This window comes from Puma concolor, chromosome B2, assembly GCF_028749965.1.
Source record: "Puma concolor isolate L17-30 chromosome B2, mPumCon1.1.hap2, whole genome shotgun sequence".
Classification (NCBI taxonomy): Eukaryota; Metazoa; Chordata; class Mammalia; order Carnivora; family Felidae; genus Puma; species Puma concolor.
In genome coordinates this window covers 151,330,182-151,356,941 of record NC_141671.1, presented here as the reverse complement: position 1 = coordinate 151,356,941, position 26,760 = coordinate 151,330,182, and the positions used below count along the sequence as shown (strand labels likewise).

Below are 26,760 nucleotides of genomic sequence, written 5' to 3'. Positions count from 1 at the left end.
GTCATGGCGGAGGTGACGACAGAGGTCATGGCGGAGTTGACGACAGAGGTCATGGCGGAGGTGATAACAGAGGTCATGGTGGAGGTGACGACAGAGATCATGGTGGAGGTGATGGAGGTGATGACAGAGGTCGCAGCAGAGGTCATGGCAGAGATGACAGAGGTCATGGTGGAGGTGACGACAGAGGTCATGGTGGAGGTGATGACAGAGGTCATGGTGGAGGTGACGATAGAGATCATGGCGGAGGTGATGGCAGAGGTCATGGCGGAGGTGATGACGGAGGTCATGGCGGAGGTGATGACGGAGGTCATGGCGGAGGTGACGACAGAGGTCGCAGCAGAGGTCATGGCGGAGGTGACGACAGAGGTCATGGCGGAGGTGACGACAGAGGTCATGGTGGAGGTGATGGCAGAGGTCATGGAGGAGGTGATGACAGAGGTCGCAGCAGAGGTCATGGCGGAGGTGATGACAGAGGTCATGGTGGAGGTGACGACAGAGATCATGGTGGAGGTGATGACAGAGATCATGGCGGAGGTGACGACAGAGGTCATGGCGGAGGTGATGACAGAGGTCATGGCGGAGGTGACGACAGAGGTCATGGCGGAGGTGATGACAGAGGTCATGGTGGAGGTGACGACAGAGGTCATGGCGGAGGTGACGACAGAGGTCATGGCGGAGGTGATGACAGAGGTCATGGCTGAGGTCATGGCAGAGGTCATGGCGGAGGTGACGACAGAGGAGACAGCAGATGGTGTCTGGTGAGCACATCCCTTGTGTCAGACCCTGCCGCTCCCACTGCTCCCTTCCATCCACTCTCTCAAATGAGTATAGGAATTGTCTAGTCTGGTGGTCCCCAAAGTAGACCAGCACTCGGGTGCCGGGGGTTCCTTTGTGAGGTGATCTTGGAGGCAAGAGTGGGAGGCAGGGAGAAGGCGTCAGGAAAGGAGTCAAGTCAAGAACAGGAGTCAAGTCAAGTGCAGGATCAAGTCAAGCACCAAGATTGCAGGCAGAGGGCTTCACTGCCTCCCAGGACCTTGACGATTTCCTCCTGCCCCTTCACCGCCCTGTCTTCTACCTCATCTGGCCCCATGCCTTTTCCCCTCTGTGTTCACCGTACGTACAACAAACCTCCAATCTTCCCCAAAACAGACACAGCCCGTGGATTTGTCTGTTGTTACTTTACCCGCATCCTGCGCGTACCGTGTAGAAAGGTGTTATTTACTGGGAGATCTTGAGCGAATAAATAAAGGTCTCTCTGCTTCCATTTTTACACTCGGAAACGGGAACAGTAATATTTCCAGAACATATTTCTTGCAAGAAGTTACTAAGATTAATGTTATCAAATATTAAAAGGCATGGGATTTCTCTATAGAAAGAAAAGATTTTGTATTAGTCTATGGTATTCCTCCTTCCTGGTTTATGGCCAGATCTCCTGTTGAGTGCTTCAGCGTTGCGGTATGCATGTGCGCTAATTCATGTGTTTCACTGAGAAATGTCACGGCGATACCAGAGGAAGATGAGCAGGCTAGCAGAAGAGCATGGATTCTCGTCATGGCTCTTCCTTGGACAATTGTTCAATGTCTACAAATGTCGACACCTTCATCTGCAAAACAGGGAAAGTAATAGTTGCCCTCCTTCCCCCAAGGCCAGTCCCGATGACTCTTGAGAACAGGTGCATCGAGCACGTGAAGACAGTCTCATGAACGCCATGCAGATACCGATCACAGCCGTAACTGTGTGTGCACACGTGTACGTGTATTGCGATGTGTGGCATAAACGGGAGCTTTGTCTTTAAGCTACTTGGAGGACTTTTTATTGTTATTACCTTATAGTGAAATAAGAAAATTACGTCTGGGGCACTGGCTGGCTCAGTCGGTTAAGCGTCCGACTTCGGCTCAGGTCACGATCTCATGGTTCATGGGTTCGAGCCCCACGTCGGGCTCTGTGCCGACAGCTCGGAGCCTGGAGCCTGCTTCGGATTCTGTGTTTCCCTCTCTCTGCCCCTGCCCAACACATGCTCTGTCTCTCAAAAATAAATAAGTATTAAAAAAAGAAAAAGGAACAAAAGAAGAAAAAATTACCTCTGTTGGACATTGTTAGCCCGTCGGACACATGTAATGGCGACAGATTGTCAATTCCATGGCTGGTGATTATTTATAGCAAATGTTTATGGATAGTTATACTTAAATGTAACTACACCCATTGTTCTCTTTTTAACGTGTATTTATTTTTGAGGGAGAGAGAGTGCAAGCAGGGGAGGGGTAGAGAGAGAGGGAGACACAGAATCGGAAACAGGCTCCAGGCTCTGAGCTGTCAGCACAGAGCCCGACACGGGGCTCAAACTCAGGAACCTTGAGATTATGACCTGAGCCGAAGTCAGACGTTTAGCCAACTGAGCCACCCGGGCGCCCCTGCATCCAGTGTTATAACTGGTTTAAATCTGTGGGACAATCATTATTTTCGCTTCTCCCTTTGGAAGGATATCATTTTGACTAAAATACCATTTCATTACATTATATGCACCATTTAACATTTCCACGTTTGAGTTCTCTTTGGATGTAAAATCTTTAATCCGCTATAAGCCTGGAATGAGCCACCAAGTCGATGATAATTAAGATTTAAAAATCACTCACATACTTTAAAAGCTGAACGTGAACACGTGACCCCAAAATGCTAAGAATCGGCCGGAACAACGGTGAGGTTTTGCCGTGAGAGGAAACAAAGGAATTTTACTCGGGAGCCTGTTTGAATCAGCTTTGATCATCCTCCCTTTCCCCTCCCTGTGATCTGCCCTTACAGGATGTCGTATCCAAGATGCTCCACGTGGACCCTCATCAGCGCCTGACGGCAGTTCAAGTTCTCAAACACCCATGGATCGTGAACAGAGAGTACCTGTCCCAAAACCAGCTCAGCAGACAGGACGCCCACCTGGTGAAGGTACCGACAAATGGTCGGGGGGCACAACAGTGGGGTGGGGAACACAGAGGCGTGGCCCTGAGACCTCCCAGTTCACCCGAAGAAATCACAGTGTGGGGGCCAGGTGGGGAACCGATCACAGGCGCAGCACGTATCCCTCATTTCTTACTTCCACACGTTTCTTCACCGACGAGCCACCACATGCAAAGCTCTGAATAAGCTACCACGTCTGTGAACAACCCTGAACAGCTTCATTGTGTGCGTGTGTGTGTGTGCACGCACCCGTGTGCATATGAGACCGAGACGGAGAGAAAGTGGGAGAGAGACAGACAGACAGACAAATGGGGTGGAGAGTGGGAGAGAAGGAGGGAGAGAGGGAGGTGGATGGAGTCCTACATCTGTACCAATTCAAGGTTCCAAAGCCCTTCATTCTAATGATTTTTTGAATGTTTATTTATTTTGGCGGTGGGGGTGGGGGGTGGGAGCACACAAGCAGGGGAGGGGCGGAGAGAGACAGAGAATCCCCAGCAGGCTCCACACTGCCAGCACGGAGCCCAAGGCGGGGCTCAATCCCACAGAGCATGACATCACGAGCCGAGATCAAGAGTCGGTCGCTTAACCGACCGAGCCACCCGGGCGCCCCAGCCCTCAATTCTGGATCAGAGGCCTGCAGACTTGACTGTAGAGGCCCAGACTGTGAACATCTGAGGCTTTTCGACTCAGGTGTCTCTGTCACTACGCCTCGGATGTCCTGCCGTAGCACAGAACCGATATGCAGGTGGATGGATGCAGTTGTGTTTCAGTAGAAGTTTATCTACAAGAGCGGGGGCCCTGGGCTGGGCCCCAGCGCGGTCATCTGCTGACCCCGCCGTTCACCACAACTGCTTCCCTCGGCTTCCTGGGACGTGTCCCACAGCACACGCAATGTGGAGTCTGGCTGCGCCCCCTAGGCGAGCGCGTCCCGACGCCCGCGAAAGAGACACAAGGCTGTGGAGGGAACGCCATCAGGACGCGGCCAGCAGCAGTGAGAGTGTCCCCCCAGGGATCAAAGGGTTTTAGCGGACAGAATAGCTGCTCCTGTAACTCCTGTCCCTCCATCGACCCTTGCCATCGGGCGATCCCAGCCTTGCTTTTCTTGACCTTCCGGTACAACTGTTCTGATGGAAGCCACGTGTCATTGCACGTAACCGTGGCAAGGCAGTGGCTTCTGGCCACCTGGGTCGTGATTCACCCACACCCCGCTGGGCAAACCAGATAGACTGGGGGGCATCCAGAGAACCGGTGGGTGGGGGGGGGTCTACACCGCAGGAACCAGCAGGTTCTGCCTCACATGCTGGGCAGTGGCTGCCTGGAGCTTCTCAGGAAGGACTGGGGCCACACCACAGCCAGATGTCAGGGTCAGCCCTTTCGGGTCTCCCAAAGTCCTGCTGGTGTGGCAACGTACCACGGCATGGGGCGAGGGGGCCCGGGACCCCATCCTGGGGTTCCGTGCGCGTCCGGAATACCCCAGGTCACAGGCCACAGGCATAGTTCGGGACTGGGGGGGGCGGTGGACGGACGCGTTATTCACGAGGCCCCAGTGCAAGTGGACCCTGCAGTGAGCACGTCGCGCCCCGCACCCCGGGGTCCGGCAGGAAGGGTGTCTGCGCCCGCCGTGCGCGCGCAGACGAGGGCTCAGCCGAGGCCGGGGTCGGGCCCCCTCGGGAGTGGGCGGGCAGCGGGTCACCCGCCTCTTCCTTTCGCTTTGCAGGGGGCTATGGCCGCCACCTACTTTGCCCTGAACCGAACCCCGCAGGCGCCGCGGCTGGAGCCCGTGCTGTCGTCCAGCCTGGCGCAGCGCAGGGGCATGAAGAGACTCACGTCCACGAGGCTGTAGTACCCGCAGGCTCTGCAGAGCGTCCTCGGGCTCGCGGGCAGCGGCCTGGGCCCCCGCCACGGGCGCCACGGAGTGACCACCGCCCGGCCACGGGCCCGGGCGCCTCCGCTCATCCCACGTTCTCTCGCTCCGCCTGGATGGATGGGATCCGGCCCCGGGACCTCCCACCGCCTCCGGCCTCTCGCCTCCTCCCCCCGAGCAAAGCCAGACCGACTTGTGTCACCGCTCACCGCCCTGCTGATGGCCCGTAGGGCCCTTCGGACTCTGGAGGTCTTTTCCGATCGTGGCTTACATTGAGAGACAGAGATTTTTGCCAGTTACAGAGCCAGCGACTTGGCCAGACCCGAACACCGGCGTCCTCGTTACTGGCCCGGGAGGGCGCGCTGGCTGGTTCGCCTGTTGCCGGAAGGACGGGGTCGGCACGTGGCACCCAAGACTAGGCGCCGGGTCCCCTCCACATGATCCAAAGAGCCCTTGTCCCATCTCCCCCTCGTCTCTGACTGAGGTGTTGGCTGTTCTCTCCCGGGTCGCAGACCCGAAAGTGGGGGGAGCCCGGCCCGGAACCGGCGAGCAGCATCCTTGCCTCGGAAGCCTCTTTTCACAAGAACAGCACGTCCTTGGGGAGGAGCCAGCTGCAGCCTGTGCCCCCCCCCCCACCCACACACACCGGCCCGTGTCCTTGTTCCCCCCGCGGCTGGATGGCTGGCGGGGGCTGCAGGGCCGGGGTCCGCGCTCCCGCCCGGAGGTTCGGAGACAGAGCTCTAGGCCCGACAGCCGGCCACGGCCCCCTGCCAGCCCCCCGTGCTCTCCCAAAGACCCGGTTTCTCTGTCTGCTTTCCTCTCTCTGGCCCACAGGAGACCCCCTCCCCTCCCGGGGCGCCGGCAACCCTGAGCTGGAGGGAGGGAGCCAGAGGGGAGCCCGGAGGCCGGGCCGCCACGCGGGGGCCTGGAGGGGAGCGGAAGGAGGCATTTCCAGGGCAACCGTGCACTTTGTGGAAGCTGTGCTTTTGTGTTGCATTTGTGTTTCTGTTCTTCGGTGACGTCTTATGTTTCCCTTGGGGTGCGTGCGCACAGGAGGGGCGCGGCGTGGAGCGCGGGGCTGGGCACTCCTTGTTCAGGAAGGCCAGGACAGGCTGGACGCCACTGCGCAGGCGGAGGGGGAGCGTGTGCGCCGGGCCGGCCGTGACTCCCCGCGGCCCTGGCAGGGTGCGGGGCGCCGGTGGTCCTCAGGCAGGTCTCACCGAGAAGGCGTGTTTCCTAGTGCCCTTCCTCCCCATCTCCGCTAACTACCCAACAAGAGCCACATGTCGCCTTCTGGGCACGACCCCTTACCTTCTCCAGTTGTTTTCAGACCCTCCCAGGTAAACGTACTGCAGCAGCTCCCGTTATTCCACGAGCCCTCTCCTTCCCTCAGACACCACACGACATAAAGGGTGGGGACAGGTTCACCCGTCTGTTTCGCACCAAGCCTCACTAGGCATCTCTCGTGGTTCCCAAGAGAAAATGCTTTTCCCCAAGGCTAGAAAGACTTGATCCTCAACCGTTTCGTGTTCGGTCTGGATTCTTGTATCGACTGTTAGAAACTTAGGAAAAACTGGACAGCCCTTAGGTCACAGGTTTGACCTCCTAGGTACCAACCGAGGTCATCACGCCTTCTGTCCGCCGCACGAGGTTTGCTGGCTCACTGGTTTGCTCACCGAAGGCCAATGCGCGAGGGACGCAGGCCCGAGGGGGGTGGCCCGTGTGTGCTTCCCAGGCTCCCCCGCCCCTGCCTGTCATCCCCTTCAGGGCCACCGTGCACACAGCCCCACATCCTCACTCTGAGAGCCGCAGAGGGACCCCGAGACTCACCTCGCCCAAGCCGTGCCCTGAGCGGAGACCCCAGGGACCCCCCCTGCTCACCCCCGTTACTTGAATGTCCGCCAAATACCTCTGCTTTCTCAGCTTATCCAGAACGAGGGGATACTTGAAACCGTCCGACAGAAAGTCAGCCTGGAGAAGTCACTATTTTCAGCTTCACGTCAGAGTCTTGAGCGGAACAGCCAGTGGCCGTGCTTTATAAGTAGCGGTCGTGTGTGAAGGAAGGTATCATATCTAGTTCTCCCTGTGCAGTTCACCCCGCCCCGCCCCTGCCCATCATGCGTGGCTCTGTGGGCTTCGCACACGTGGTGAGATCACACAGAACGAAATAGCTGTCCCCCCCCCCCCCCGCCCCCAATATGTAGAATCACAGCCCCTCTGGATCCCAAAACCACAGACTTTGTCACCAGAAAACCTATCCGGCCACTGTGGTCCCTCCGGGGTGCCCACTGTGGTTCCGTCCCACCTGGAGATCCCCCCCCCCCATTTGACAGAAACACCTGACTCACCACCCCCACCCACCCCCACCACGAGGGCTCTGCCAGATGCCGCCCCAAGTCACATTCGGGCAGGAGAGAGATCTCACCTGTATCCTTAGGTCAGATTGTCCGTGACCTCAGTGTGTGTGTGTGTGTGTGTGTGTGTGTGTGTGTGTGCGTGCGCGCACTTGGAGGACTGTCCGGCATTTGAAGTGACCACAGTGCTTCCTGTTAGCCAGTATTGTTGATTAAATGGTGTTCTTCCTGAAGCCGCACGTTGGGATTTTTGCCTCACGCTTTTGACTGGGTCTCTCCAGGACACGAGGAACTTGATTTGCACTCTGTTTTTCTTTCCAAACGGCTCTGTGGCCTTTCGCCTCTCCAAGAGTCCTTAAAGTTCTAGAACGGAAGAGGACACCGCAGGGGCCCGGGCGGTGCACCCCGCGTGGCCTCGCAGAGCCCGGGGGTCTCCTGGGAGACAGGAGCTCAGCACCGCTGCAGGTCGCCTCTGCGGAGCACGCTTCCCACCCAGCCCCCGACTCGGCACTTTGTTTACAAGCCCGCGACCGTGCATACAGGTCATTCCCGTGTTCACGCTTTGTATTTTATGTTGGAGATGGGCGGCCACTATACAGATATTTATTACGCTTTCCAGACTTTCTGAATAGATTTTTTTGAATAAACATGAGTTTTATGAAGTGTAATATTTTTCTAGCAGAACGGTAATTTGGGGACTGTCTGTGTCGTTGCCAATTATCGTCAGCGGATACGCTTCTCACCCCTGCTGCCCCCTCGCTCTGTCCCGGCTGCGGCCCCTGCGGCTGGAAGGTGGCTTCCCCTTGGGGGGGGTCGGGACGGGATGGCCGTCCGGGCAGCGTGGAGAGCTGGTGGGGGGCACGCAGGTGCCCCCTGCGTGCGCGTGTGGCTTGTGTGTGAGCACGTGCGCTGTGTGGTGTGTGTGTGCACGTGTGCCCGAGCGGATTGTGTGCTTACGTGTGCCTTGTACAAGTGCGTGCATGTGTGCACTCCACACGGAACCTGGCCGCGTGATGGGGCAGGTGCCAGCCGGACACGTGGACGGCTGTGTGGCCGGCTAGGCAGGTGGCGCGGGGGTGGGGGGTGCCGGGGGTGTCCCCGCTGTCCCCGTTCTCTGCACAGCCACCCGGCCTCCTCCCGCCTGTCTGTTCTTGACACACAAGCAAAACAAGCTAGGCTCTTGTCCACCGCTCTCCGACCTAATTTCTTCTTCCCGTTTGGTCCATTGCCGAGCGGCCCGTGTCCGCAAGCCAGACGCGCACACACGTGGACGTCCACAGCTTTCTGCCGCCACTTCCGAGGTGCCTCCCCAGCAGCACCAGGAACTCTTCCCGGAACCCTCAGGCTCTCTGCGCAGGCAGGAGTGTTGAGCCGGCCCAGGGGTTCCAGGGCCCACGGGAAAACGCATGAACATTCTGCCTCCTGCTACACGGGGGAGGGCGGGGAAGGGTGGCCACCATATGCCCGCACCCCCTCCCCCGTCACTGACCCCGTGGCACAGACCTGGTGGCGTGAAATAGCCTTCCCTCCCGGCTGCTCCAGAGGTGAGAAGTCCCGGGTGGGTCCTGGGGCCAAAGTCAAGGTCGGGGGAGGACTGCGTTCGGGGGGCTTTGGGAACAGAGCCCTGCCTTTCCCCGGCCCGGGGCCCCGGCGTTCCTGGGCCCCTGGCTCTTCCCCCATCCGCAGAGCCAGCCCCAGGGGGCTGAGGCCCGTGTGTTCCCCTCACCCACCCCCACCTCCACTTTTGACGACACTTGGCGACCTCAGCGCACGTGGATACTCGAGGATACTCTCCCTGTTTCAGGGTCAGCTGATTAGCACCCGACACACGGGTCCTGGGGACCAGGATTATCCTGTCCACCACATCACACAGAGCGACAGTCTGTGTTGTCATCTTCAGTCTGCGTGTTTGTCTGGGTGCGAAGGTAGGATGCCAGGAACGGTGACGTTTTGGAGGCTTTGGGGATGAGTCGGCCCGGCACGGTCTCCGGTGTGTGAATGAAGGCCCGAGACTCGGGGTCGGAGCCCCCAGGCCCACGCCCTTCCCCCTTGCCCTCGGGTCCCCCCGTGGTGACGGAGAATGGCACACGCGACGGGCTAGGTCACAGCTGGGCACCCGCACCTGAGAGACCCCAGTCGATAAGGGCTGGCCACCCTTGGCCCCCGGGGGGCCCCTGGCGCTGTCCTCCAGGCAAGCGTCCTTGAGAAAACTGTCCAGTGACGGCTCATACACGCACAGGGACACAAGACCCATGGGGACTCACCTCCCAACAGTAGTGGCTCTGTGTCTGCTGTCCCCGAGTGTCACCCAAGGACTTGCAGTGGTCCTGCAGATACCTTTCATGTGGCATACTGTGCATTTGTTCTCAGACTCAGCTGGTCCCTTGTCCTAAGGGACACCGACCCAGGCTGAGACCAGGAGGCTGAGGCCACGTGTCGTAAAGGAGCCTTAGGCCTGGCTCTTGGCTTGCCAAGGCTCGGCCCCGGCAGACTCCGACATTTCATCTGGCCTGTGACCTCCTAGGTACCAGGAGCACACTTTGTTTGCAAAGGCGGAATTCCAGAGTCCGAGGCCCACAGCAGGTGCAGGTGTGCCGCCCCTCCCCCCCCCCCCCCCCCCCCCCCCCCCCGGGCAGTGTGCACGCGTCCCGCGTCCCCCTAGCTGGGCTTGCTCAGCCTCGCCCGGGACCAGGACACCTGCCTTCACGCGAGTTCAACCTCATCTGTTGTTGCCAGTTTGTCAGCGTTTCTACCCAGAGTGAAGTGGTGTCGTAAACGCTGCACGAAAAATCAGACCGAATGAGACGATCCCTCGAGGCAGAGATTCAGTAATTCAAAAACCATTTCCTGAGCCCGGACCACCGCCCCTCACTGTCCCCGGAGCTAGAGATGTGGCTTCTCTCAGCCACAGATGTTACCAGCCTGTCAAGGCACAGCTATGAACTTTGTAGTTTAGTTCATGCATTCCCTGTGCATGGCGATAATTCAGGATCTAAAATCAAAAGCATTCATCCATGACGTCTGTCTGTCCAATCCGGGTATATGTTTGTCACTTTACCGTGATGAGGAAAAAACAGCCAATAAGGGGCGCCTGGGGGGGGGAGGGCTCAGCCGGTTAAGCGTCCGACTTCAGCGCGGGTCACGACCTCATGGTTCAGGGGTTCGAGCCCCACGTCGGGCTCTGTGCTGACAGCTCACCTGAAGACCTTGAGAGCACAGACCAAGGTTTCCCAAAGAAGAGGGAATTCTCCTCAAGACTGCAACATGGAGACCCTGCCCGAGTCTCTGACCATCAGACTCAGACCGTGACATTGCCTCTTACCTGAGTCTCCAGCCTGCTGGCTCGTTCTATGTACGTCAGGTTTGCTAGTCCCCACGATGGCGTGAGCCAGTTCCTTAAAATAAATGTCTCTGCCTCTCAATAGATAGATAGATAGATAGATGATAGATATATACATAGTAGATATAGATAAATAGATAGATGATAGTTAGATATAGAAGGATACCTATGTAGCTAGAGATAGAAATATATCTCCTACTGTCTCTGTTTCCCGGAAAACTGATTCAGGAAGACTGTGTTTCCCTAGGAGAAAATGAAGAGGCAAACCTGGCTGTCACCTGGGCCCGATACAGTCACAGCAAGTCATATGCACGCCATCAAATCCGCAGCAGGGGCCCAGGCAGCTCCCTCATTGTCAAGGACCTCAGACCCGCTTTCACTGTGGCCACGTGTATCCAATCATCTGGCTCAACGACTTCGTGCCAAACGTTGTAGGCAAGCGCGAGGGCAATGCTGGTCCCAAGTGTTTCTCGGCATCATCGGGGCCTGTCCAGCAAACAAAATCCTGCCCCCTCCTTCACGTGCCAGCTCAGGGAAAACCTCCTCTGGACCCTGTCGCTACTCAGAGTCCCCACCACAGCGAGGAAGACGTTGCCAGGAATTCGTTTTGGGTGCGTCCTTCTACCCCTGCCTGGGACACCGCTGAGGGTATGTTCTCCCTTCCTTCCTTCCTTCCTTTTCAAAGTTATTTATTTATTTTTGAGAGGGGGGGAGGGGGGAGAATGCGCACCTGAGCAGGGGAGGGGCAGAGAGGGAGAGAGCTCACGACTTGAGCGGAAACCAAGAGTCAGTGGGACGCTTAACCTGCTGAGCCCCCCAGGCGCCCCATGGGCTGTGTTCTTTGTATTCTGAGCCCAGCACAGCGCCTGGCAGAAAAAAGTATTTGCAAATGAACAAATAGATGAGGTATGGAGCTGCGGGGCATAGGACATTCTAAATAGGGCCTGGCGTCCTCAGGTGGGTTAGGTGGCCTCATTGAGGGCGGCGGGTGGATGACATTAGCTCATTTCTTCTTCCCAAAGCTTCGCTGCTGCGCCCAGCACAGGGCACCTGCCATCGGGGTGCTCGCGGTTGGCACAGACCGCCACCAGAGGGCGCAGGGCAGCTCCCTCCAGACCCAAACTTGGCTCTCCTCCTGGATCCCTGCACTCACCTGAACGCACTGCACAGCATTTCCTGGGGATGAAGCCGGGATCCTTTGATCCGAAGCCTCTCTCCCACCCCTCACGTCCCGACAGGTCACGTGCATGGCGCCTGAGTCTGCACGGCCCTGGGCCACCGAGGTCACCGCCGGACACTGCAGCTCAGAGCTCTGTCCGAAGACGCAGCACCCCCCCCCCCACCCCGCCCCGTGACCTCGGCCAGTACGACGTCCTCGGCCGTCTCCAGGCCCACCGCACCCGAACTTTATGCTGTGCTGCCGAGCGGCCACGAGCCCACATGGGGCTATTAACGCTTAAACTTGACATACAGTTCAGCTTCAGTTCTGTGGCCACAGTGGCCACGTTTCAAGTGTCCCACAGCCGCGTGAGGCTAGGGCTCCCGTGTTGGACAGCAGAGACTCTAGAACATTCCCTTAATCGCAGACTATTCTAGTGTGCCCATCGGGAGTCTTAGTTACAGACAAGAGAATCCGCTCCAGCCGGGGTAAGCAGGAAGAGAGTTATTCAAGCGTATTGGGTAACTTGAGCCCGCGGCCGAGCAGGCCTGGAAAGCTGCGTGGCCAGAGACCGCGAAACCAGAGACAGTGTCCCGGCAGCGTTGGGGGGGGGGGGGAGGTGCTGGCAGAAACACCCTGCCCCCCGCCCGCGCACCTGCCCCTGCCCCTCCCCAGGCCCCCGCCCACGCACTGCACCCGTCCCTGCCCCCACCACCTTTCCCCCGGCCCTCGCAACCGCACCTGCCCCTCCCCCAGCCCCCCCCGCACCCGCCCACGCACCCAGAACTTGCCCCTGCCCCCACCACCTGGCCCTCCCCCTGCCCCTCCCCCCGCCCTGTCTCTCGCCCCCGCTCCCTGTCCTCCCCACCCCCGCACCTGCCCCCTGCCCCCGCCCCCACACCTACACCTACACCCGCACCCACACCCACTCCCTGTCCTCCCCGCACCCGCCCACGCACCCAGAACTTGCCCCTGCCCCCACCACCTGGCCCTCCCCCTGCCCCTGTCCCTGCCCCCGCCCTGTCCCCCGCCCCCGCTCCCTGTCCTCCCCACCCCCGCACCTGCCCCCTGCCCCCGCCCCCACACCTACACCTACACCCGCACCCACACCCGCTCCCTGTCCTCCCCGCACCCGCCACCTGCCGCCCAGCTTAGCCTGCCAGGGACCGCAGGCTGGATCACCCCGGACAAAACTCCCTCCGCCCCCCGCCTCGCGAGGACGACGCCTTTCCACCTGGCTCCCAGACTTCCAGATATCTGCAGCACAAGAAAGCCGGTCCGTCACGCCGTCCACACTGCAGCCGGCGGCCACCGCAGGTGCTACAGCCCTTGTCCCTGTGCTGGGAGCGGCAGTGACAGCGGACGCATGGCCGCCTCTCAGGCAACGACCCTTTGTAAATGATGGGGGCGCAACGCGCCCCGCCCCCCGCCCCGGAGAGAAAACCCAGACGGGCCTCAGCCCATCAGCTCCACTGCAGGCGACCCTTCCCGTCCGGCCCGTCCAGGGCCGTAGCCCAAAACTGAGGAGACACGCGGTGCCACCCACGGCCAGCTACAGAAACGGGGGACCCCGGGGAGGGGCGGGGGGAGGAAATGGGTTATGGTAAAGCCCAGGAAGCAGTTGTGGGTACTCACCGTTCAACTGTGTCCCCCTCCAGACAAGTTCCTCAGCCCACGGAGGACCGTGGGAGCTCAGTCCAGTTAGGGTGGCGTCGCTGGATGGGCCCTCGTCCTGTATGACTTTCCCTGGAGGAAGGGGGTCCACGCCAGGCACCAAGGCCTCCACAGAAACCAAGCCTTCTCACGCCTTGGCTTTGGACCTCCAGCCTCCAGAAGTGAGACAGAGAAATTTCTGTTGTTTAAGCCCCCCGTGTGGTGGTTTGTCACCGCGGCCTGAGTGCACAGACACGGCCACCGTAGCTGTCACAGCAGAAGCTGGTGGCAGCCCCAGCCGCCTCCCCCAGGTCTGATTCCATGTACCTTTCCCCCCAACCAGGGTGTGAGCTGCCTGGGATCTTCTGTCTCGTGTTCACCTTGTTCTGCACCTGGGGGGTGGGCCTTTGTCACGGGCGAGCAGGGGGCCACCTCCTCACCCCCCCCCCCCCGCCACCCCCAGGGTAGCAAGAGCCCCGGTGCCCTTGTTCACCAGCTGAGATCACTGGAAGGTGACGCCTGGGGTCTGTGGGTTACGCAAGACATCTGACGGGTCAGCTGGAGCATTTGTGTCGCCTGGGGAAGCGTCCTTCCACAGAGCCCAAGAGCACAGAGAAAGGAAGGAAATGCTTTGCTGGTGAGTCCCCAGCCGCCAAGGGAGGGAGTTCTGCTGGCTGCTGGCACCTACATCCCACAATCTCCACCCCAACAAGGGCAGAAAAGCGCCTCGCTGCAGGGCCAGTGTCGGCTGCCCAGGCCAGGACATCCCCCCCACCCCGGTCCCCCAGTGCCGTGACCGTCCCTCAGTCGCCCACACCGCTATCCTAACAGGGCACCATCCATAGGACCGCATGGCAGGACTCGGGAATCCCGGGTCACTGGCCGCTGGGTCTCCTTCCCTCCCATCTTGGTCAGCTCAGGCCCTAACAAAACACCTGACTGGGGTGGACACAAGGGGCCTTCGTTCCTCGTCGTTCAGGAGCCCAAGAAGTCTGAGGTCGGGGCGCCAGCACGTCCCTGTCTGGTGGGACCCACCTCCTGGCTCACAGAAGGTTCTAGTATCTTCCTTTAAGGGGCTCCACCTCCATGACCTCACCTCAAGCTAATCACCTCCAAAGGCCCCCCTCCAAATACCGTCACCTCAGGGGGGTAGGGCTTCAAAGTATGGACCTGAGGACACAAACCCTCAGCCCATCGTGCCCCTTGGCCGTGAGTTTCTGGGTCAGAAACTATTCGTGCATTTTCAATGCGTTTGGGCCAAGGGTCGCCCACGGGTGTGGCTGCTGGAGAAAACAGGGCATGTATCCGTGACTGGCACTTACTGTGCCCTCCCTTCGCCCCCCTCCCCCAAGCAGGTCAGGGAGAACCACCCTGAGGCCACCAGGAGGTGCCAGGGGGCTGGGCCACCGCTGGCCCAACACACCTGCGTCAGACTGCCCACCGCCTTGCACAGCCTCCAGCTGTGAGCGGGACGGACGGAGCCCGGAGCCCCGGTCTGCTGTGCCCTGCCCCGTCACCTCATGGGACTCCCTCTGGCACTCAGCACGACCTGCCAGATCTATCCCCCCCCGCCCCCCACTGCCCCACCTGCCTCTCCCACTGGAGTGCGAGCAGGGCAGAGTCCCCGATTGTGTTGACCTGAACCCCAGGCACAACACCGGACATCTCATGGGTGTGGGCGATGCTGACAGCAAGAGAGTGGGGAAGAACACAGAGACGGGGCGGGGGGGGGGGGGGGGGGCCGTGGGGTCCGAGCTGCATCTCCCTTAGAAATACTGCCCTTCCTCCTCCTCCCCACCTGCCCCAAAACTCCCTGGGAAGCGATTTCAGCACATGGTACCCGGGCTGCGTGAAAGCAGACGCACTCGTGCACTTTGGCATCTGGGAGTCAGGGGTTCGAATTCGAGCCTGGGCCTTTCTGATGGGCGTGAGGACCCACCCGGGGGTCCTTCCCTCAGGGAGACCTCACAGAAGCGCAGGGGCCTCCCGCACCCCGCGTGCGAGGCCACGGGACCCAGGAGGTGCCCTGTTCCCTTGGCAGAAACATCCAGAGCAACTAACTGCCACCGCAGGCAATGTCCTCTTAAGGTTAATCATTCAGCGGCACTAGAGTTTGACCAGGGAATCCGGTAAAACCGCATCTTCTTATGTGTAGAACGAGGCCAGGGATACGGGATGAGGATAAGCCAAATATTAGCTTTCAGATATGCTGCCTAGGACGGCCTTCCAGACCTGAGCGGTGTGGCCCACGTGGAAGTTGCTCTGAGGTCAAGCAAACACACTTAACCCTGGTGAGCGGCGAACTTCGACCCACTTTGTGGAAGATTCCTACAGAACTGAGCTGAGCTCGCTGTGTGTTTTCACGTCCCTGACTCATCCGTGTGACGGTACAACACTCCCGGGGAGTTCAGGTCAGATGTGCCTCGGTTCACCTGGCAATTTTCACCTCCGGCACTGAGATCACATTTAGGGAAAAAAAAAGAAAAAAGACAGTGTGTCTGCTGAAGTCCAGACAAAGCCCTTGGAATTCACGTTCCCCACCGCCAGCTCCAGGCAGACAAGAGCCACCATCGTGGAAAGCTCATGGAGCTTGCTGGGGGCCACGCAGGGAAAACAAGAGGTGACCCCGGGCCATGACCAGGAGGAAACGTTCATGGAGCATCAGAGGCGAGAATCCGCCACATGTCTTGGGGAAACGAGCCACCGACCACGGGTGGAACACAGCAAGGAAGGGCCACACCGTGGATCATGATACAGACAATTCATATTCATGACAATATGCTCAGCCAGTATTAGGTACTCAGAATAGACACAAAATCTTCCACTGCCGGAACGTCATTTTTTTAATGTTTATTTTTCAGAGAGAGAGAGAGAGAGCGTGCAAGCAGGGGAGGGACAGAGAGAAAGGGAGACACAGAATCCAAAGCTGGCTCCAGGCTCTGAGCTGTCAGCACAGAGCCCAACGCAGGGCTCGAGCCCACAAATCGTGAGATCACGACCTGAGCCGAAGTCAGAAACCCAACGACTGAGCCACCCAAAGCACCCCATGGAACATCATTTAGCTTAAAAACAGTAACACCTAATGGGCTGATCTAAAACACACTAGCAACTGCAGTATGAAACAACATAGAAAATACAGAACAGAATTTCAAATGTGGAAACAAACGTTGCCAATTCGTCGCCTGAAAAATAAACCCAGGGAGAGGGTGTTTTTGAGTCCTGAGTGTCGGCTAGAGGTGAACAAGCTGATGTGTGTCACAACAGACGGTGCTCTAGCTATGTTAGCTGCGAACTGGGATTTATTGGAATTTTAAACTGCGACCCTGATGTTCCTCTTAGGGCTCTGTGTGTTACATTGTGTGATACACTGTGAAAATATTATATTCAGTCTTCTGAAGCACACACTAGGAAGAAAGTCACAGAGTTTTTAAATTGTGCAAATACCATGAAGCATCGTCAGTTTCAAAGACCCTGGAAAGAAAGGACAAGGAACAGAATGATGTCTGCCAGTGCTTGTTGGCTGAGTCACGAAAGAGTCCTTTACCTGCAGTCCAAGAATTTCTCGAGGGAGGGACGCCTGGGCATCTGAGTCAGTTGGGCATCTGACTCTTGATTTGGGCTTAGGTCATGATCCCAGGGTCGTGGGATCGAGCCTTGCATCCGGCTCCATGCTGAGCATAGAACCTGCTTAAGATTCTCTCGCCGAATACTCAATAATCAAAGACAACAAATGGAGTGGGATTGATTTATGTTTTCTCATCGATATCAGCGTGTGCATAGAAGAGCTCAACGTGAAGCTTAACAACACCATTTAAGAGCTTTTTGGGGGCAACTGGCTGGCTCAGTCGGCAGAGAGGGTGACTCTTGATCTCAGGGTAGTGAGTTCGGGTCTGACGTCGGGGATCTCAGGGTAGTAAGTTCGGGTCCGACGTCGGGTGTAGAGATTGCTGAAAAGTAAAATCTTTGGGGGGGGGGGAGGGAAAAAGCTTAGTGGTGACCTTGCTAGGCAGGTAGGGAAATGTATTTGCAATCCAAATCTTTGGAACACAAATCCGTATGCTGATTTTACGAATTTTTCTAACGTGAATAAATAGGCAGAACGTGTTAACAGCACGAATTTACAGCATTATAAGAATTAGCTGCAAACACTACCCCCAGAGCTGAGGGGCTGCTTCTCAGTTTACACAGTAAGGAACCTTTGAATTCAGTGCTAACACAACTGAGTTGAAGCGGGAGGAGGCCGGTTCACCTACATTGAGCTGATGTATTTTGCAACTGATATGCTTTTGCTTCAAAGTAAATTCTCCTAAAAAAGATTAACTAGTATTGCCAGTGTGAATGCAAATGTTAAAGGAAAATGATTTTCGGGGTTACTCGATTCAGTTTTGGAAACTTTTTCCATATGCCTGAAATAATTGGTTACATAAATATAATTTTTAAACTATAAATTCTATGAAATTTAAATACAGATCAAATATTGCTAATGAAGAGGCACCCAGGGGGCTCAGTCGGTTGGGCGTCCGACTTCGGCTCAGGTCATGATCTCACGGTTTGTGAGTTTGAGGCCCGCATCGGGCTCTGTGCCGACAGCTCAGAGCTTTGCACCTGCTTCTGATTCTGTGTCTCCCTCTCTCTCTGCCCCTCCCCTGCTCACGCTCTGTGTCTCTCTCTCTCAAAAATAAACATTTAAAAAATTTTTTTTAAATATTGTTAATGAAAATTTAGCATCTGGGGAGCGCCTGGCTGGCTTAGTCAGAGGGGTGCGTGGCTATTGATCTCGGGGTCTTGAGTTCAAGCCCTACATTGGGTATAGAGATTACTAAAAACATTAAAAAAAGAAAACTTACCATCTGAATTGAAATGAATCATAAGTGTAAAATACTCACCAGATTTTGATGACTTCATATGAAAATAAAATACTTCAATAATAATTTTATACTGATTACACATTGAAATCATATTTTGGATATTCGGCCGGACTATATCACTAAAATTAACCCCACCTATTTCCTTTACAGCTTGAATGTGGTCACTAAAAACTTCAAGTCCTGCGTGTGGCTCCGGTGATATTTCGAGTTCCTTTTTCCTCATGCCGGGGTCTCGTGGGAGAGGGATCCTGTCGCCGGCTGTCCTATCGCATGTTGCACCTGCTGGACATGTTTGATTACTTCCTGAGAGTGTCCTTGGGTTACATGCCTTAATCCTTGCATTTCCAGGCTTGATGGGATTCAGGTTCCAGATGTGGGTGGACCCTTCACCAGCTGTTTACTTGAAGCATCACACCGGGAGGCAGTAAGTTACAGTCCTTCTGATGGTGATGCTAAGTGGAATCTCCTGGATCCCTCCTTGTACATTTGCATTTCCCCTTTCACACAGTGAACAATCCCTGGGAAGATCTGGCTCCCATTTATTTACCAAATGACTAGAGTTCTGTGCGGCCTTCTGTCTGAATCCGTCCCTGCAGTCGGGATTGCAAACTGGTGTTCTTTTCATTCGACCACTCTCCCATATCTATTAGCCGAACTCCTTCTGAGGACAAGAGCTCTCCTCCGTCACTAGGCCTGTCTGAAGTAGTTCATATGGGTAAACACTTCTTTTCCTTTAATTACCGGAAGAGTTGGCGCACGAATTATGACAAAGGAGTTTCAGGTTTTTATTTTGTTGGCTTTTCTTTCTGTGCCTTTTTTAAGGTTTTTGTTTGTTTTTAAAATAACTTTACCGGGATGCAACTCCAATGTCCGCCTTTAAAGTGTACAATTCAGTGGTTTTTAGCACATTCACAGAGTTATCCCGCCATCTGTACAACCAATACTGGACGGTTTCCACTCGGAAGAAGAGTGCATGGCCCTGCCCCAAGCCTCGCAGCCCCAGGCGGCTGCTGGTCTGTTTCCTGTCTCCCTGGATTGCCCACTCTGTGCACATCCTATACGTGGCCTCATACTGCATGCGGTCCCGGGTGCCTGGCTCCTTCATAAGCACCGTGCTTGCTAGATCTATCCATATGGTAGCGCGTGCCAGGACTTCGTTTCGTTTTATTGCTGAGTAATATTCCATTGCATGGCTAGTCCACAGTTTATCTGTTCCTCAGTTGACCCAATATTTGGGTTGATTTCCCTCTTCGGCTGTTATTTACAATGCTGCTATGAGCATTTGGATACAAGCGCTGTGTGGACATATGTTTTCAGTTCTCTTGGGTGTGTATCTGGGGGTGGGGTGGCTGAGTCATGTGGCAACCCCGTGTTTCACCCTGGGAAGACGGCCGGGCTGTTTTCCAAAGCAGTCAAGCCACTTTGCACGCCTAGCGGCCGCGAGTGCAGATTCCAGTCCGTCTACATCCTGCCCGACACCTGTTGTGTTCCACTCTCTTGATTGTGGCCTTTCTGGAGAGTGTGAAGGGGGGGGTCTCATGGTGGTTTTATCATTTCCCTGATGGCTAATAAGTTTCGTGAGCTTATTGGCCATTTGTGTGTCTTCTTTGGAGAAACCTCTATTCCGTCCTTTGCTTGTTACTTAATTGGGCTGTCTTTGTATTACTAGGTTGTAAGTTATTCTTTAAATAGTTCCTTATCAGATATATGACTTGCAACAAGTTTCTCCCATTCTGTGGTCTTCCTTTACATCCTTTGGTTTTCCCATAGGGGTCATGCAGTCAGGCTTTGTTCTTTCTGATACTCAGATTGTCCTGGGTTTAGTCACTGGGAGGCCCTCCCCACGGCTTCCTTTTCTATCAACACAAAAGGTAGAGTTTCAGCCAGCTCGGAGCAGACCAGGGGGCTTTGCAGGCTCCTGCCCTCACAACCCAAGAGCTCATCCCGTGGCCGCTCCGTCCTGCTGCACAGAGAGGGAGGACTGTCTGCAGTCAGCCATGTGAGCTACCCCTTCTGTGGATGTGGCTGTAGCCGGGGCCCAGGGCCCCAAACACACCAGGTTCACCCACTCGCTGCTGGCAAAACCCAAAGGCAGAGAAAGGAGTGATGGAGAAACAGGAAAGGGATTGATTTCAGGGAGGCCAGCTCCGGGAAGACGGCGGACTGGCGTCTCAAAGATGGTCTCCAAAGTGCTGAAGATACTTGCAGGTGTATTCGAGGAGAACGTGGGGCAGAGGTGGGTCTGTGCAGGTGGGCACTGAAGGTCAAAGGCAGCTTGTCTTCCAGTGATGCCGGCTGGTCCTGCTGGCTCAGCTCAGTCCTGATGCTCAAGGGGGTAGTTTGGGTTCCATCAGGAGATGCTTTGCCCTCAAGGGCCCTCGCCCCAAGCCAAGAGACCAGCTGGAAGGAAGAACCAACAGGGAAGCGTGAGGTCAAAGGGGAGGCAGCCCCAGTCCTTTTTCCCAGAGCAACTTGTCCCCACAGGGTGTTTTCACCACACTCAGAGCCAAACCATTGTATGAGAGAAGTTGAGATCCCCCCCCCACCTTTCTCCAACATTTATAGCCCCTCACTGATTAGAAAACGGAGCAGCAGCAGAAGGGGGCTCACAGGTAGGCACAGAAACTCAACTGCATATATGGTGCGATATTGGCTCCGTTTATAGATTAAAAACTGAGGCCTAGGCAGTTTTAAAAACTTGCCAAATGCAGGCAGCTAAATAAAAAGTGGCAGGATTTGTTCGCCTGACTGGCAGGTCTGGTTTCTTCCATCGGCACACCCTGGCGGCCGGGCACGGGGCCACTGGAGCCCCTGGACCGCCAGTCCCACGAGATGCTCCTTCCAAAGGGCCCTCTGGTTAAGGACATTTGGTAACTGCTCCATGGATTAACTTTTATGCCATCACAATTCACATGAGCTTCATAAAGGCTCTCAAAAGAGCTGCAGAAAAAAATTAACCTTGTCGGATTCACACGTTTCCTAAATGCCTTTGGCCCAGGAAACCCTGCCCTCCATTGGCCCAGGACCCCCTGCCCTCCACCGGCTTCATTTTTCCCCTGAAGCCCCTAAGAACACCATGGTAGGAGAAAGCTGTCTATACTCACAAAGCGTGTCGGCCTCTTCTTCCCTGTGACCAGCAGTGGGCGATCCGTGGGTGACAGTTTGGCATCCTGTGATTACCCAGTTCCCTCTCGCCTTTCAGGGGTTGGGTTTACTGTCTAGTTCAGTGTTTAGTGGGAGTTGTGGCTCCAATCACTCATTTCAGTATAGAATGCAAACGAGTGATGCCTCTGTTTCCTTTATCCTTTATCATAAACGATATCCTTTACCGTTTATGCCTAGGAAACTCCTGAATTGCCAAGCAAAATGAAGATTTCTTGCCCGTGAAGCCATTTCTTTGTGACTTCTGGAGGAACAGTATTGATGGGGCTTTGGGGTGATGGTGGGTCCGGAGCCGACGGCCAAGGAAGAATTCTTAAACATGTCTTTGCTGCAAAAAGGTGATTTTGTTAAAGCACAGGGACAGGACCCGTGGGCAGAAAGAGCTGCACTGGGGTTGTGGTGAGTGACTCATGATATACCCTCAGGTTGGGAGGGGGTCAGGGACAGAGTAAGTCTCTAAGGCAATTTGGAAGCAAGGTTTCCAGGACCTTGAAAACACCATTTATTACCGTTTGGTAAAACCTCAGTCGTGAGACCCTTCAGATGTATACGAGGGGCCATAAGCTTGGAGTATGATTGCCGGCATGTATCCTGGGGGAGTTGAGATAAAGGAGGTTTCCAAAATGAGTTTTTATATGTTAGTTAAAGAAGACTCCTGGGATCCTGGGGGTCAGGCTAAGGTTAAGCCAAGATTCCCTTTTGCCCCCCAGCAAAGTTATCAACGAGCCAGCTGAGCTCCTAGAGGAAGGTCACTCTGCCTGTTTCAAGGACTTGTAGCTGGGCTGTAGGCAGTAAGGGAATTTAATTTTTCATTTGCCTTTCTTTCCTACACCACCATGGCCAGCAGTTAAACCCCCTTACATCTTGGTGAGGGTGATATTAGGGCTTCAGGAAATGGAGTCTGTAGGTTTCTGTGGCTAAGATTGCCTCTTTTTAAAAAAAAAAATTTTGTTAACGTTTATTCATTTTTGAGAGACAGAGAGAGACAGAGCATGAGCGGGGAAAGGGCAAAGAGAGGGAGACACAGAATCTGAAGCAGGCTCCAGGCTCTGAGCTGTCAGTCAGCACAGAGCCCGATGCGGGGCTCGAACCCACGAACTGCGAGATCATGACCTGAGCCTAAGTCGGACCCTCAACCGACCGAGCCCCCCAGGCGCCCCTAGATTGCCTCTTTCTTGCAGTTTACTAAGTTCTCCGTAAACTGAAGGAGCCCCCTGTCCTGTATGACGATGATCTCCACCAGTCAGACATTTGTTTTCTTTCCTTTCCCCTGTTCTCGGGCAGCCAGGAGAGTCCAAGGAATATCACACACACATCCCGCCTGAGGTGCTGGGTGCTGTTAGCCTGTCCTCTGCCCTCAGCTTGCCCCATGCTCCCTCATCAGTATGGGAACAGTGACCCAGGAGAAAAGTGCGTGGGGGCAGGGGCTGTTGATCTCGAAGTATTCAAGCCTTGGGGGCAGCACAATGGATTGATTACAGGTAGGACCTGAAGAGCTAAGGAGGCAAGAAAGTACACATCCATATTCTAAATGGTGCACTGGCCTCTGAGTGTCCCTGGTTCTCACTGAACTCCCGAGTTTCTTGGCTTACTCATTTACTGCATTCTTTAAATTACTAAAGCAATCAAACTAATGTGTGTTACCTAGCTGGAATCCATGTAAGGCAGGTGTTGGGCTGCAATAGATGGGCAGCAGGACGTTAACAACACATCTATGTTTTGAATGTGTGTGTGTGTGTGTGTGTGTGTGTGTTTTAAGTTTATTTAGAGAGGGGCGCCTGGGTGGCTCAGTTGGTTAAGCAGCCGACTTCAGCTCAGGTCACGATCTTGCGGTCCGTGAGTTTGAAGCCCCGCGTCGGGCTCTGTGCTGACAGCTCAGGGCCTGGAGCCTGTTTCAGATTCTGTGTCTCCCTCTCTCTCTGACCCTCCCCCGTTCATGCTCTGTCTCTCTGTGTCTCAAAAATAAATAAACGTTAAAAAAAATTTATTTTTTTAACGTTTATTTAGAGAGCGACAGAGACAGTGCGCACAGGGCGGGGGCAGAGAGAGTGGAACGGGAACCGAGGTTTGCACAGAGTCGAGACACCGAAGTGTTTCTTTCCAGGAAGGAACTTTGTGCCGGCAACGCTCGGTTGGGTTCGCACTGGAAAAGCTGAGCCCCGAGTGCAGTGAGGTGTATCTTTTATAAATGTTTTTCTTGCCCGTCTCCCATACATGGTAACACCCAGTCACGCGGTCTGATCAGGTGGCCTCACGTCACAGGGTCGTGAGGCATGTTACGTACGCATACAGCCAGGTTGCCTTCCTTATCTTGAGGGGTCTCCCCCCAGCAGTCCTTAGGGATGAGAGAAAATCCCAAGCAGGCTCTGTGCTGTCAGCGCAGAACCCACCATGGGGCTCGATCCCACGAACTGAGAGACCGTGACCTGAGCTGAAATCAAGAGTCAGGGGTCTGACCGGCGGAGCCACCCAGGAGCCCGGTCACACATCGATGTTCGTAAAACACGTACTCACCCCCCAAGTCCTCCTCGGAAATTGTCTCTTGTCATCACAACAGCTGTCCCAGATGGACAACACGGTCCTTGTTATCCCCATTTCCAGAAGAAAACCTGTGTAATTAAGTGTGTTTGTTCATAAGCAGAACTACCGTGTCTTTTCCTTCTTTTTTTTTTTTTTCGTTATTCTGATAAGTGAAAAAACATGGCAAGTTTACTGCCATACAGAAGATTGCTTCCATCGTGTGAGGCATCACAGACCTGCCTGCCAGGAAGCCCTCCACAGGACCCCCATGGAGGACCCCCCTACCCACCCAAGCACTGCCCTGGATACGGTGTATATGGACTGCCTACACAACACCGGCCCACATGGGTGCGGTGTAACTAAGGGCCAGCTTCCCCCCTCCTCTGACTTCAATCTGTCTGAGCTCACAGTTCCTGTTCCTCATAGTCAACAGGGAAGCCCCGTGTGTGACCGTCATTTCTGGACTTTGAGAACTCTGGGCGTATGAGGTTCTGGCTTGATGCTAGGCCTTTGCAGCCTCTTCCGGAAACCTGGGACCCAAGCCAGCGATGTTTCATTTTTACTTTTCCATACTCTGTCCGTGTAGGGACCGGGTGAGGTTTCTAGGCCTTTCTAGAATTTCAGGAAATAATGTAGCTGGGTCTCTTGCCTCCTGCTGTGTTCTCTTATACATCAGACCATATTACCTGCTCCATAGTTGAAGTAGGAAAGATACATATTTACATGGAAGAAGTCCTAATTGTGGCAACACGAAATAAGCAAAGAAAGCACGGCTCTTAGAGAAAGAGAGCCAGATTCAGATCTCGGGGAAGCTGCTGCTTAGCAGAGCGTTATTCCTTTTACATATTCCTTTAATTAAATCCTCTAGCTCCTACCTTCCACGCAATGGGACCTTAACAGAAGCCTCGAAGATCCAAGTGTGGCCCAACCGTGGCGAGCAGAATGTTCAGAAGCTGGCCTGGCGGTGACACCAGGAACTGGGGACAGGAGCCCTCAGTAGTGTTTCTCCACGCGCTGTCACTGACCAGCTTTCAGAGGCTCCCCTCCAGATCTCCTGAAGCTCTAGGCTTGCGGGGGTCTAGGAATCTGCAGAGGATTCTTCTGATCCACCGCTCCTGAGGAAAAGAAAATACTAGGAGATAAGACTGAGCCATTGTGAGAACCGGGAGCCTCTTCTCACACTGGGTATTGGGGAGGGACCCTTCCCACGAACCCTGCAGAAGCACCTCGGTTTTATTCAAGAAGCCATTCAGTTTCTTTACGCTGCTCCTACCCCTCTGGGTTGTAAGAAGTAATGTAGGAAAAGTGCCTAGCGGTTAACACACGGTAGCGAGCATTAAAAAACAAAACTCAAGAAGTAAAATTTAAAGATCTACTTGGCTTTATTAAGCGACTCATGAATTGGGCAGCATTCCATCAGGCCAGGAGAGACGTGCTCCAAGGAGTTGTCCAAAATGGAAGGTGCCGGAGTCCAGCCCCAGCAGGTCCAGGGGTTCCCGAAGGATGAACGGCGTCGGCAAAAATAACAAATGCGCACAGACGACAGCAGTGTGTTAGGCCGCTTTATTGTGGCAAGCGTGGCATTATATGCGTTATTCCTTGTGGCGTGCATCCTCTATGTTTCTCGGCTTTACCTAATTCTAAAAATGCTCCTTTGTGTCATCACCCATTAAGGAACCTCATGGTTATTTCTTTGTAACATTCCCTCCTCCCCTTTGCTTATTAATTTCTTGATACTACTTTCGTTATGTATCTACGTTTACTTATAGTTTATGAAGCGTTTGCTCTGCTATTTTCACGAAAGGCCATCCAGCTCTCAACACCTCAAGTGGAACGTTGACAGGGACATGACTTCTTAATTGTTCAATTGATCCTTTGAACAATTTGCGGTACAAGGAACAAAAGTATTCGCTTTGGTCTGGGGTGGCGGGAGGGAGCCAAGAGGGCCCTGGGAACCCACGCCTTATGCGCTCCCAGAGAGACAATGTATACCTAGGAATTAATGAACCATTCCATACCTTAACCCACCAGGTCCAGTTACCATCTGGAATGCCTCCTGGGGGCCAAGTGGGCCTAGGGGTTCGAGTAACTTGTATCCATAGATACATTCCTTTGTGGCCGGAGTGGGGCTTTCGAACCCATTTGCCCCCCTGCCTGGCTGGGAAATATATGGGGCTATCTTTCCTTTAGGGGACGGGCAGGCGGGGATGGCACCCGCTGGATAAAAGGTTTCTTTTTTGTACTGGGGGTCATCCCCAGAAAATATCCCCGCGTTTGCCCCCATGGGTTTATTTTGAATCATCGATGCCAGCTGGACCATGGGGATGGCCGTGATGAGTAACAGGAGGGATACCAGTAGCTTCCCATTCGGAGGGTCGCTGTGCATTGCCCTTCCGCCAACCCCCCGGGCTGTGCCATCAGGAAGGCTGGACGGATTGGCTCCCGGCAGGAACGTTTTTATAGGAAAGAGGGAAGCAAGAAGTTATTTGCAAAAGAAAAGATGGTTTCAGGCAAGGTCACCTTGGGAAGGGCAAGGGGTCTTATCACGCACATTATGTCACCTCCTTTGGGGGCAGGGGGGGACTGGAAAGGGCCCAAGTAACATATTACCTCACTGATACTGGCCAGAAAATTCCAGACTGACTGGCTTCAAATTCCACTCCCGGAAAGTTTGAAACTGCAATTAAGTCTTGGTTTGCAGGACTGGAGGCAAGTGACCCCACCTTGGGCCTGCGGTTTTCTTTTTAGCGCTAATAACCATAGCACTATTAATGATCAACCCTCTTGTTTTTTCTCAGCTCATTCATTTATTCCTTCACCTTGAAGCACCAGCTGAACATAACCGACCTTCCTGTGTTATTCTGGGATGGCAGTGCTGCCTATTCAGACAA

The 26,760-nt window shown here is 55.0% G+C and overlaps 1 protein-coding gene and 2 long non-coding RNA genes across 8 annotated transcripts in view; 2 read left to right on the top strand and 1 right to left on the bottom strand.

Moving 5' to 3' along the window:
- Nucleotides 1-7,835, top strand: part of RPS6KA2 (ribosomal protein S6 kinase A2) — a 355,983-nt gene extending 348,148 nt beyond the window's left edge. For all 5 annotated transcript variants that reach the window (XM_086708304.1, XM_086708305.1, XM_086708307.1 and 2 more), the window contains 2 exons: nt 2,800-2,937; nt 4,667-7,835. In XM_086708304.1, the coding sequence (XP_086564430.1) occupies nt 2,800-2,937; nt 4,667-4,792 (264 nt within the window). In that variant the 3' untranslated portion in view covers nt 4,793-7,835. The remainder of the gene's footprint in view (nt 1-2,799; nt 2,938-4,666) is intronic.
- A 4,922-nt stretch (nt 7,836-12,757) lies between these two features.
- LOC147581370 (uncharacterized) lies at nt 12,758-25,329 on the top strand. Of its 2 annotated transcripts, none has more exons than XR_015251724.1 (3): nt 12,758-18,611; nt 24,041-24,179; nt 24,738-25,329. It is a non-coding gene; the product is annotated as an uncharacterized LOC147581370 (long non-coding RNA). The 2 variants fall into 2 exon arrangements; XR_015251723.1 differs by having other exon boundaries at nt 18,333-18,382; nt 18,536-18,611; nt 24,041-25,329.
- Nucleotides 21,225-25,329, bottom strand: LOC147581369 (uncharacterized). Its single transcript, XR_015251722.1, has 3 exons — nt 24,745-25,329; nt 23,864-23,958; nt 21,225-21,677 (listed from the first exon to the last, which is right to left on the bottom strand). It is a non-coding gene; the product is annotated as an uncharacterized LOC147581369 (long non-coding RNA).
- Nucleotides 25,330-26,760: the final 1,431 nt, after the last annotated feature.